This window comes from Pelmatolapia mariae, linkage group LG3_W (assembly GCF_036321145.2).
Source record: "Pelmatolapia mariae isolate MD_Pm_ZW linkage group LG3_W, Pm_UMD_F_2, whole genome shotgun sequence".
In the NCBI taxonomy this organism is placed as follows: Eukaryota; Metazoa; Chordata; class Actinopteri; order Cichliformes; family Cichlidae; genus Pelmatolapia; species Pelmatolapia mariae.
The window spans coordinates 53,488,656-53,501,501 of NC_086229.1; the positions used below are offsets into that span (position 1 = coordinate 53,488,656).

At 40.5% G+C, this 12,846-nt stretch overlaps 1 protein-coding gene across 1 annotated transcript in view; it reads left to right on the forward strand.

Moving 5' to 3' along the window:
• The first annotated feature begins 7,058 nt into the window (after positions 1-7,058).
• tec (tec protein tyrosine kinase) overlaps positions 7,059-12,846 on the forward strand; it is a 30,698-nt gene continuing 24,910 nt past the window's right edge. The window contains exons 1-3 of the mRNA XM_063462183.1: positions 7,059-7,132; positions 10,169-10,372; positions 12,065-12,169. Of these exons, the coding sequence (XP_063318253.1) occupies positions 10,235-10,372; positions 12,065-12,169 (243 nt within the window). The 5' untranslated portion in view covers positions 7,059-7,132; positions 10,169-10,234. The remainder of the gene's footprint in view (positions 7,133-10,168; positions 10,373-12,064; positions 12,170-12,846) is intronic.

Sequence of the window (12,846 nt, forward strand, 5' to 3'; positions counted from 1 at the left end):
CAGAAAGGTCAGGAAAATGTTATTTCAGATGCCTTATTAGAATATTTTCACCTTTCTGGTACCAGGTCTATAAAGGTTTCTAGCCTCCGCGTGATTGGCTGAGTGAGATAGATCAAAGATATAGCAGAGCTGCTAAAATTAGTTCAGCAAACTCAAAATGATGAGGTACACACACAGCTAACCAACACCTACATGTTGTGGTCACACCTTAATCTCATTCACAACTGAGGATAGCTGCAGCAGGGCTGTATGGGTCATTGTGATAAAAGGAGTTGAGTGTCAAAGCAAAACTCTCAATTTACTACTCGATCTAAGTTTCTTCCCTCACCTACAGTCACGAGCTCCGGTAATGACCAAAAGAATGAGGCTGTGAATATAAGCAGCAGAAATAATCTTCATCCCAAGGGTGACTGAGCTGTCCCAGAACCACTACTCCTCCAAATCGAAATGAGCCACTTGAGGTGGTTTGCACATGTGACTAGGAAGCCTCCTGGATTAAGTTTTTTGGGCATGTCATACATGAAGAAGGCCCCGGGGTGGTTGGGAGACATTCTCAGTAATTCAGGACTTTAAAGTCATGAGCGTATGAAAAAAATTTAGCTAGACTGTTCTAGATTCGTGAAAATATTTCCCCCTCATCCAAGAGAATTTGTCACTTCTAAAACTCCAGGTATTTTAGTGGGAGCTGCCTCCTTGGAGGTGGTGCTGATGATCACTGACCTTTTATTAATGATGTGATTCATCACATCAGCCAAAGTATAAACAAAACAAAACAAAAAAAAGGTGTGATCATTGTCACTGTGCATAAAACCACTGTGAGAACCATCGTGTGACCAGGTTAGGTCACCTGATGCTAAATGAAAGCAGAGGTTGAAACACCTGGTAAGACAACCCAAGACAGCTTTGTACTACAGATGGTTGATAGCTGGTGACATAATCCACCACCTCTGTTCAACGTTCATCTGAACGTAATATTTTCAGTGGGAGAAACATCTCATCACTAATACAAGTGACTTCTTCAGTCTCAGCTGACTGTTTGTCTTCTTGGTCCAAAATGTGAAGACTGGCCTCATTAAAGAGGGGAGAAAGGGCACTCTTGATTGCCACTCTCACCTTACCTGGGGTGACCTCAACAGTTTCACATGGGAACAGCCCTCCGATTACAATAAGACATTCACACTACCACGGTTTTCCACAATTCATTAAGGACAGGGAGCACCCCCAGCACAGCCTGTCTATACTTTGTCCTCAGGTAGGCGCTATAGGAGTCTGAAAGTCTGACATTTTTAAATAAAAGCAAGCTTTCATCTGCAGAAAGCAAACATTAGGAAGTGGTTCATTGAGATAACCAGATGGTGGCTCTTATTCTCCAGTCTACTACTGAAGCATGACAGAAGAAGAAGAATATGACACGATTTAAAGAGTTCCAGTCAAGGCTCAAGTGATGGGAAACCCCCTGTTTTTTTTCTCTTCCATGAAGGCTTGAGTCATGTTTAAGTGACATGTTTCATCATTTTTCCTGAATTGTGTTTGTTTATGTTCAACCCAGTCAAGTGTAAAACCTTATTTTTCATATTTCTGCTTTTATTCAACTGCAGTTTAAAAATATGTAATATAGTAGTTCACTGTTAGACTGATCATTAAATGGTTAAACAGTGGTAACTTGCACTGCTTGGCAGACACTTCACATTAGAGGGCCTTTCCCATTACTGTTTTTTTTTTTTTTTTTTTTTGCCTGTCCCGTTCGGTACTTTAGCATCAGAATTGTTGTCTGAAGGCCAGGAAAGATGCGCAACGGATTTATTTTTTCAAGTGGAGAAAATATGCCAATGCCATATTGTTCCACTTGATTAATCTATATTATCATTGTTTATTTATTTTATTTTAAGTTATTACAAATTGGACAGACAATTATAAGGAAAGGGAGAAAGAGAAAGAAAGAAAGAAAGAAAGAAAGAAAGAAAGAAAGAAAGAAAGAAAGAAAGAAAGAAAGAAAGAAAACAGAGGGGAAGGGGGGGACAGTAAAAGAAGACACTGAGAAAATCTGTTGGCTCACCGCCTAAAAAGAGAAAACAAATGAGAGAACAACACAATATAGACACAACAACCTAGATACGTGTAAGTAAAAGTAAATACTAAATATTGAATGTTATTGAGCAGCATGCAGGACCGACAGTGCACAATATGCTTAAAAGTAGCAGACAAAGAAGATATAGTTTGTGTCTGTAAGCACCCGTGTATACACCTGTGTGCGTGAGCGCTTAAGTTCAAAAGGTTTCTTCATATAACGATCTGCTAGAGGGTGTGGGGAGCCATAGCCCTCCCTCCCAGATCATGAAGCGGGCGTGGAGGAGACCCGGGCCCGGACATCCACAGGCCCCCCAGAGTGCGAAAACCCAAGGAGGACCACCGGAGAAGCAACTGCGCCACCCTTCCGGAACGAGCTGAGGAGAGCCCCAGACGTGGGGTCACCCAGCAACCACTGTGCAGAAGCCACAGAGTGCTGCAGTGACGAGCCCGCAGGCCCTGCTGGCAGCCAGCTGCACCAGAGCGGACACAGCAGACATAGTAGCTTTGCGTGATTCACAGTTTATTATACTCTTTGTTAGACTGTTGTACAGTTATACAAAAATACGGACATACAATAAAATTTTTATGGGACTCTCTGCAGTCCTGTGAAAACTTAAGTATACATCATGATTAAACAGCTTGCAGAACTTTCAGCAGCAATAACTTGGCAGAGCTGTCTTAAGGTTGCAACACAGCATTTCAGTCAGGTTTGGGCTTGGACTTTGACTGGGCCATTGCAGCACCTTTGTTATTTTCTTTTCCAGCAAATCTGTGCTAGCGATCATTGTCCAGCTTTATCCAAGATTTAGCAACTGGACAAATGGCCTCATGTTCATCTCTAGAATATTTTGGGTATACAGAGGAATTCATGGTCGACATCATGCCTGCAAACTGTCAGTTCCTGTAAAACAAAGCCACCAACATTTGATATGCTGTGTTTGGTTTTTTCCCAAACACACTGCTGTGCATTACAGCCAAACTTTTTAGTAAGAAGCTTTCTCCTGGTAACTATTCCTATCAATCCACACTTGTGTGTGTACTTGGACTGTAGAGTCTTCAGTATATATATCTTACATTAGCATCACCTTCAGTACATCCTGTGTTGGACATGTGCCATTTTAGCTCTTTATGAGACTCTTGTGGTCACAGCAAACGCTGCTTTCCTGAGATGACCATATTTGGGAAATCACCTCCCTCTGATGTCACACAGAGCCAAGAGCAGAAAATAAACTATGTTTAAGGGCATTTTACAGCATTTGGCTATGTTTAATATGAGCATCCACAGTATGTGTAATAACAGAAAATGATCAAAAGCTGAGAAGGTCAACTTATCATATTTTGTTTTTCAATTTTCCAAAATATTTGCCATTATAAATGCTTCCACCTTCAAAGGTGGTCTAACTTTTGAAAATGTCTTTTCAAAAGTGAGTTTTAGAAAATATATTCACAGAGAGCTGTCGTCACTCTTTACAGGATCCAAAGACTTTCCAAAACCAACCCTCCAACACAGCAGCACAAGCAGCATTAAATATTTTCCACTCAGCTATCAGCCGTGTGGTGTGACACCCCTCCCACAGTTTGAAAGGAAGTCGCAGCCCACTCTTACTGATAACAGCAAAACATGTAAGGGTTATCCTTTAATCACCTGAGCCTACCAGGGTACATGGCACTGTGCAGATTTCTCTTTTCCTTTTAAACAAACAACCTTTATTTGTCACATACACAATCATACAGAGTACAACATGTGGTGAAATGCTTGGTGTCCGAGCTGCAGAAAGGCTGCAGACGTAGCCGTGCCATGGAGACGTTTCCTCTCCACCACAAGACATTTGTCATGTGTGGTCTTCCTCCTTGTCAAAAATGTTCAGTTTGAAGAAAGACCATATTTTAAAAAGAACAAAAAGTGAAAAATACCCAAGAATATCTAGTAAAATATTCCAGATTTTGTTTATCCATCTATCCATCCCAACCTCCTCCATGTACTGCCTTTGAGATACTGTAAGTGACTTATACGCCTATTTTAAATGGACCTAGAGGACATTTTTAGGGGCATTTGCTGAAACTGAAGGTCTTTTGGAAAACCTAACTTTGTTTATGCTGATTATGAGCAACACTTTTTGCTTTTAACAGTTTTCCCAAATATGACTCCGACCTCTGGTACAAAATGTTGACAGAGATTCAAATCTAAACAAGAAACAAAAAAGAACGTTATGCGTCTGATATTTGATTATCAGTCATCAACACTAAAAAGACCTGTAATCCATAACAATCCGTTCTCAGTCATTCGCTGCTGCTTCTACTTTGTTTTTAGTAAAGATAATAATGGTTCAAAGTGCCTGCCATGAAGTGTATACCCACAGGAAGTGTCATGCCTCCACAGTCTAATAAAAGAAATGAAACCAGCAGCATAAAAAAAGTAAAACCATGAAATGTGTTAGAAAGTTTACGTCAACAATGAAATAAAGTACAGACAAGTCATTAGTCTGAAAAAACTCAAGGCTCAATCCTGCACTCAAACTCGATTAAAGCTTAAAGTACTTATGAGAACCCCAGCCTTAAAAATTATGCATTAATCTTAAACACAGGCTTAAAAACTCTGCGATAGGCCCCGGGAAGATGATTTGTGTGTGTGTGTGTGTGTGTGTGTGTGTGTGTGTGTGTGTGTGTGTGTGTGTGTGTGTGTGTGTGTGTGTGTCCTTATCACCGTGTTGGATGCAAGCAATTACATTAGATTTAACACATAAGTATAAATCCCTGGTGAAGTTTGGCTAATTTACCTAGTGTGTCCTGTAGGCCTGCTGTTCTTGTCAATCATTTTTTAAACACATAATAAAATTAAATAAAAAAGTTTAAGAAGACATAAAATATCAAGCCAAATGCTATAATTTAATTTAAGATGTCTATCCACTCTAGTCAGTTCATCATGGCAGGGTAAACTGTTCATATATGCGTATAAAAAAAAAAGAAGTTTAATTTAATTCAATTTCCTCTATATACACACACACACCTACGCATATCTATTTTTGTATTTTTATTCTTGGACTCTACTGGGGTAGTTCAAAATCATTGTTATTTATCGTATACTCGACCTTGGTGCAGCCCTTCAAATCCACCCTCATCTGCATCAAACATCTGTTTCAGTTCCTCTTTCCTTAAGATAACATCTTTATGATTGGCTGCCCCTTACAAACAGAAGGTTTGATAAGCAGGTGGGTGGAGCTTCTCTTCCAGAGATTATCATGTTTCTCAAGAAGCACAAATCAATCAGCCAAGGAGCAGCCGTTGGCTTGCGATCTAAACTACATAAGAAGCTGATGCCATTGCTAGCATTCATGACTGAGCATGGGTTTAATTGCATTGTGGTTGTGTCCTAGTGTTTCATGTGGTGCCAGTGACAATAGAAACAAGTACAATTATGAGACTTTTTCTCTTTATTCACCGCTCTGGTTATCTGACAGCTGTGCTGTCAGATAACCAGCACAGCTGTCAGATAACCATTGTGTCACCATGCCATAGCTGGCATTGTGTCACCATGGATGGTACTGATTGATGGTAGTGAGCAGGCTAGTTGCCGAGTGCAGCGTGACATTTCCATGGAGATGCATCTCAGGTTAAGCTGCAGGTTTTGTCATAGCATTTCAAAAGGGGTGTGTGTTTAGGTTTAAGGTTTGTGGAAGGTTTAACACAGAAGAATAAACCCCCTGTAAGTTTGTGCCCATCAAAGAGAAAGAGGTCAGCAGTGTGTGAGATCATTTGACTGGTCAAATTAGTCTGACAACACACTAGGAAATATTTAATAGTTGATGGTGCTCTTTAATCTGAAAACTCCTCTCTGCCCACTGCTTTTATGGAAAGTTGCACACAAATTTTAAAAAGTGTAATGTCTGACAGGACAGCCAAGCTAACACTAAATGACTTTGAAGGTAGGAAGGGTCCAGTGAAAATCATTTTCCAAGGTGCATTTTCTTTACATTTCACTTGACTCTCAAAATTCTAGTGTTATAGTAACAGCTCTACTATCTGTTTAAACATGATATGCAGTTTACATTTTCCTTATGAAATGAATTGTCAGTGCAAACTCTGTCATTGCACACTCCATTGACTAAAACGGTCACTTTATCAGAAATGTTTTGGTAGCAGAGGAGCATGCTGGGAAATGTATCGCTTGTACTTCCGCACCTTGTTCCTTGTCAATTTGTGCAAAATGTCTGCAAACCCACTGACCTCAACTATGTTCACCTTATGGAGAGGTTTGCCGGCAGTGCTGCATTTAAATTGTGTTTAGCAAGCAAAGCAAAAATGTGCCTGTCAAAAGAGGAAGGAAAGAAGAGAGCAGGGTGAGGACAGCACCAGGACGTGAGATCTGAGCAGTACAAGGCCTGAACAATGAAGCTCAGACGGCTGCGTAGCAATGAACCATTGTTACCACTTATATGTTAAACACATGAACTCAAACTGCAACATGAGTCTGTGGTGCATGTAGCAGCTGCTCCAGTGGAAAGGAGCACTGAGTGAGGAATTTTATAAATGAGAGTACTTGTTGTATGCTGACTCATCATGTCAGTTTGTGTTTTATTATGACTGTATGCTGCTAGTTTTTGATTTATAGTGTGTGTGTGTGTGTGTGTGTGTGTGTGTGTGTGTGTGTGTGTGTGTGTGTGAAAGATACTTTGTTTGCTCAGGTGTAACAGGGCTCATCACAGATGGAAGTGGAAAAAAAACCATGAGTATCCCAACAAAAGTGGGACCCGTGATGGAAGAAAATCCCGGCATCTCATTTGCTTCTTCTGCACGAAACACGAGGTAATTAACAGCACGTACACGCGTGAAAGCTGGAGACGGGGGACGGTCACCCACTGGTGACGCAGCCACCCCAGAGGTCTAAATCAGTCGCAACTCACTCAGCGATCACCGTGCTGCAGCGCAATACGAGGAAGTGCGCGTGCCCGTGAGCCGGTGCGTTTCTCTTTATTTCCTGAATCCCGCTCCTGAGATTCACAACGACATGGGAGGCCCACGGACTCCAACCAAGTGAGGAGACACTGGGAAATGAGGCGCGGAGGTAAGGGATCCCTTTTTCCACAGTTCCTGTAAACTTTCTGCCTTTTGTGTTCTGCTGTCCGCGAACGAAACCGCGGACCTGCGAGTTCAGAGTTTAGATGTGCCGCTTCTAAACTCTGTGAGTTTAAAAAACTGTGAGTTTAAAACAGAGGATACGATGCAAAAACGCTTAATAACGTTGAAACGCTTTCATTTTGTGGGGGTGATGCTGCAGCGTCAGTATAAACAAACACCAGTGGACCTGCTTTCAGCTGCTGCTTTGTACAATATCCATATTAGTATTTAATCGGACAGTACAGATTAAAAAAATACAGTATACAACTAGTATATATATGTAGTAGGACCGTGTAGTATCACCTGAGAACAGGTGTACAACCCGCGATACGCTTCAAATCACCGGTGTGCGCTACCTTCCCTCTGCTGCATTTAAGTGCGGTTGGAAAAACCTAACGGACACTACTGTGAAGAATCTTGGCCTTGTTTCAAATCCAAACTGTACCCAAGCAGTGAAGGATTTATGTTTAATGGACGAATGCACTGTTAGGATTACATGTGAATGTGTTCTGTGGGGACTATTCATAGTCAAAGGATGCTTTACCGCTTCCTGAAATGAAAATAAAGAAGGTAGCAGGTGAAGAGGGGAACAACTTGACCTTTGACTAAGGAGCCACAGTGCACCAGTAACAAATGTGCTTCATTGTGCAATGCCAGTAAGACAGGTGTTGCCTTTGTCACCCTTCGGAGTAGCTCGAGATATAGCATGAAAACTGTTAACATGTTTATCCCATACATACAGTTATATAAAGGAAACCGTTGACATGTCTGTTACATCAAGTGTTTAAGGTTTTAGGTTAGCGTTATGCTCTCCAAAAGTTGAATCTGTTCATCTGGACGTAGCGTTCTGTGGGAGAAACTTTTCGTCACTCATCCAAGTGACTTCTTGGATGAGTGACGAAACGTTTCTCCCACAGAACGCTACGTCCAGATGAACAGATTCAACTTTTGGAGATTTACTTTTCTGGATGATTGAGAATGCATCAAGACGTTAGCGTTATGCATTTTGATCCATTAAACAGTCACATGAGACCAAGATAAGATGCCTCTTCTGCTCTGCCTCAACCCAGCTTTGTTTTTTGACTCGTTTTTGGTTCGAGCAGCAGTAACACGTGTCTGAAGCACATCGAATGCCACCAGGAAGTCACCTGCTGGTTTCTGGACTCTGGCAGTTTAAAGGGCTCTGTGAATGCTTGCTTGGATGCATCACACAGACACATACTTGCTGGTTCATGCTAAGTGACAGGCTAAGTGAAATACTGAAGCATATTATTTGTCAGCTAATTCCAATAAGGAACCAGTGTTGTGAACGCACTCAATGAGACGCTTGGCTAATGCAGCCTTACAAACAGACCCCCAAATTAAGCCTCAGAAAAATTCAAACGAATGACTTGGGTGAATTTTCCCATCATGAACTTCTTAGAAACCGCTTTTTTTCTTCTTCTTCTTCTTCTTCTTCTTCTTCTTCCTTTTTTTTTTTTTTTTTTTTTAGCAAAAATGTGACTTCCACAGCTGAATTTGAGAATTGTAAAATTAGGAGTCCGTGGGTATTTATGCACTTTTGGTGACAGTTTAAGGTGACCCCTGTGGGAAATGCGTTGGCACTTGAGCATTGGCATGTATTTTTAACCTCAGATGTTGCTGCTTGGTCACGCCCGACCCAATCTGCCTCCTGATGTTGAACGCTCCCATTACTTGTTTCGCAAAGCAGAAACAAAAGGCTTCTGTGTAATCCAGCTAACCATTTGCCTTGCCTCTGATAGATTTGCACGGAATTACTTATTACTTACCAACCAAATTTGTAAATCACCTGATAAGTTCAAACTGAGAGAAGAGCTTTGCATTGAGCGGACACAGATAAGAGCACATCCTGCATCAGCTCGAGACAAAACACCTCTTTTAGTTTGACATTATTGATTGACTCAGTGTTTTACTGGATGATTAACCACCACTAAAGATGTACTGACTATCGGATGTGGTTGGTAAGCTTAATATGCTACTCACCTACCCATAAATGCTAGTGACTATGGTAATTTCTAGTCGATGAATTACATGCCCACATGTTTTTATTAATCACACTCAGTAGTTTGTGCTGATTGAACTTGGGCCATTGAATCAATCACAGCAAATGAGCTGATAATCAGCAAGAGAGCTATGTGATCACTGCATAATGAGCTGACAGTGAATGAATAGCTTGTGAGGCCACTGAGTGCAAAGGTCGTTAGAGTTCATGACTTTGTTAAAGCGACATATATGGTGTTTTTATGGTGTTACACGGAGCAGCTTTAACTTAGAAAAAGAAGCCAAACCAAACTGAAATCATGTTATTCACTCTTAAAAGTAAAAAGAGATCTGTAAGCCCTTCTTAAATCTTATCCTGGATGAATCACATCTTTCTAGAAGAAAATAAACAACAAAGGGTGAGGTGTAATGAGTTAACACAAGTGAAACTAAACTGTTATTATAAAGATAACTGAGCGTTGCCGGTGAAATAAAGGAAATCAGTGTGCGTCGCATGTAAACAGAGACGGTGCTTATGAGCCTTGTGGCTCTAAAGAAAAAAACGCAGAATCAGGCAGACAGAAATAGGTCATAATGAAAGCTCGGTATAGATGGCTGCACTTCCTCAGAATATGGGTGAATGTAATGACCAAAAATAAATCCCTGCTAAATAAGGCTTCCACAGAAAGTGCAATAAAATCCCTCTGAGCTGCTCACTGTGTCCAGCTTCCCAAAAAGCTCTGTACCACCAGAAATTTAGGAGATAACATTTGTTAAAGATAAAGTTTTACTGTGGTAGAAGAACAATGTGGTCACAGACAAAGGAGGACTTCCTGTTTGTGGCCATATTGATGATACAGATCTGGTTCTAATTTGTTTCATCTCAGGAAATATATTCACTATTTTGGAACAACAAATCTAAAGGAGGGTTTATCTGGAAGGAGGAATGAGTTAAATCTGGGAATGTGGTCATCTCTCTTAGATCAGCTCCATACCTTTGCGGTCTGACGTCTTCCACCAATGGGCTGAGGCCGTGGGCGGGGCCAGGATGAGTGCGGACCTGCTGTTGGAGGAGCTGCTAATCAAGCGTTCGCAGCAGAAGAAGAGGACGTCGCCGCTGAACTACAAGGAGAGGCTGTTCGTCCTCACCAAGAGCCGGCTGACATACTACGATGGAAGAGCTGAGGTCGCTTTCAGTTTCTGTTCACTTGTTGTATTTTTATTTTTAGCTCCTTTAGTACTGATGAGATTATGTAATGGTGAAGCGTTCATCCACTACTCCTACAGTACTGGTTTGACTTTAGTGAAACAACATTCATTTGTACATGATGTGACTGTAAGTCTCCCTGACATCTCAGTGGATTTTAGTTCTCAGACATTACAACAACCTGTGAATTGTGATGGATCATGAGCAAGACGAGCACTGAAAATCTGATCATTTTTGCTTTTTCTTAAAGCAGACTTATTCTGCTCATGTCCAGCTCTGTAACTTTATTCCTGAACTTTATTGGAGTAATTTTGCATGATTAAAATACCAAAACAACTCTTATTTATTTTTTTACAGTCTCTCCTACAACCTGATTTAACCCCCTTCCGTTAAGGCCACCCTTACTTTAACAGAGCTTCTTCTGACTGGCTGCCTCTCATAGAAATGAATGATTGCGGGTTTTGATGACCATATTAGGGATATCCCCTCTCTATGACATCATACAGATCCAAAACCAAAATTGGGGAGAAAAAAAGGACGGAAAAGGGGTGTTCGGAACAGTCTGCAACTTGGGTTTCGGCTCACATAGATTACTTGTACATGTAGTGACTTCATTTTGAAACTTTAGCCATGTTTTATACAAACAAGACACAAATAACAGACAATAAGGAGAAGCACTGGTTCAGAGTTCATGCTTACCTGGTTCCATACTATAATCCTATAGCATAGTCTGGGAATTAGATCTTTGAACTTGCCAGTGAAACATGTTCAGTATCCAGTCAGCTTACTTGAATATGAAAACTGGAAACAGCAAGCTGGGCTCCTGTTCAGCAGTTATTTTAGAGACATTATTAGAGAGAGACGCGGTTTTCAAAGAATGCTGAAGTGAAAGCTATCGGAGAATTCAACAACAGCAGAGATGATGCAGAAGTCTAACTTCCAGGGAAGAAAAGCATCTTATTTTTATACCAAGTTTTTTGGTATTTGGTCATTTTATACCAGTTTTTCATGCATTATACTTTGGATCAAAATATTGCCTTTTAAAAAATGACTTTTCCTCTCTTTTTGGTACATATTGTAATTTTGCTTTTGTGGTACCTTTCCTTTTTTTTCTCCTGACTTTTAACCTTTGAAATGCTGATTTTTAACCTTTTGGTTAAATAAATAGCAGGTGCATGTGGGTGTTTCATCAAAAAACATTAAAGTCATTGAGTCAGCAGTAGCTCTTTAATGTTACACTGAGCCAGAATAGTCATTTATCTCTATTTATATTAAGCTAAGCTAATGGTTCCGGTTCATTTGTACTGCACAGTGTCATCAATCTACATTGTTTTAATATGATCTATGCCCTTCAACTGTGAAACTGTGAAAATGTCTGTTTAAACATCTCGTTGGTTCAGGTAGCAACACCCTGTTTTAAGCTGAGTGTTCACTTTCAGTTTTTCCAGGAATGCCCACATAGCTGCATCCAGGGCTCTTATCCCAGTTTAAATCAAAAATTCTGCTGAAGGAAATGAGTTACACGTCAAATTAGTTCAACAATCATTTGATTACTGCTAATGTGCAAATATGCTATGTCAGCACAAAATGTCAAAGTGTATAAGACTTCAAGTTGGATAATATTACAAAGACAGCAAAAATTAAAAAATGACATGATGTTTGCATCAACAGAAGAAGTTCAAGAGGGGCTCCATTGAAGTGAGTCGCATCAGATGTGTGGAGATTGTCAAGAATGGAGGAGGGGTCATCCCCTGCCAGAACAAATACCCCTTTCAGGTACAAACACACTACCACACTCTCACCTGCAACTAGAGAGACCTCTTTCTTTATATGCACACTGTCGAGTTAATGAGTAGTGTAAGATTTGTGGAAATGTCTGAACAGTCCTACAGGAGAAACAGGTCAACATGCAAACTGTTCTTAAGACCTATAGTAACATTCAAAGTTAAGCAGCATCTAAAGGGAATGTAATTACTTTGATAATGTACACCAGTGTCCTTATATATAAGTGGGCTAGAAGACAAAGACTATATGTAAAAGGTAGACACCAGGACATCGCCCATTCAGTTCTGGAGATTTTAAAGCCTTGATGCCATAAGAAACCATATTTGGACAAAAGAGTGCAGTACTAAGTTAGCAGCTAATGTTAGCTAGCTTTATCAGTGAACTGGTTTCATAAACTATACTAGGATAAAAAACAGGCATGTCAATCTCCTTATTACTCCTAAGTAAAAGACTAATAAAATACTAGAATTTCATTTGACAAAACGTAAGCAGGGTGGCAGGATGTTGTGGGGTGGTGTGGTGTGGAGGTTAGGATGCTCGCCTCATAGCAACAACCTCCTGGGTTTGAATCCAGGGTACAGACTTTCTGTGTGGATTTTATATGCTTTTCCCGTGTCTGTGGGTGCTTCCGTCACTTCTCTGTTCTGTTCCTTGGCTTGTTAACCAGT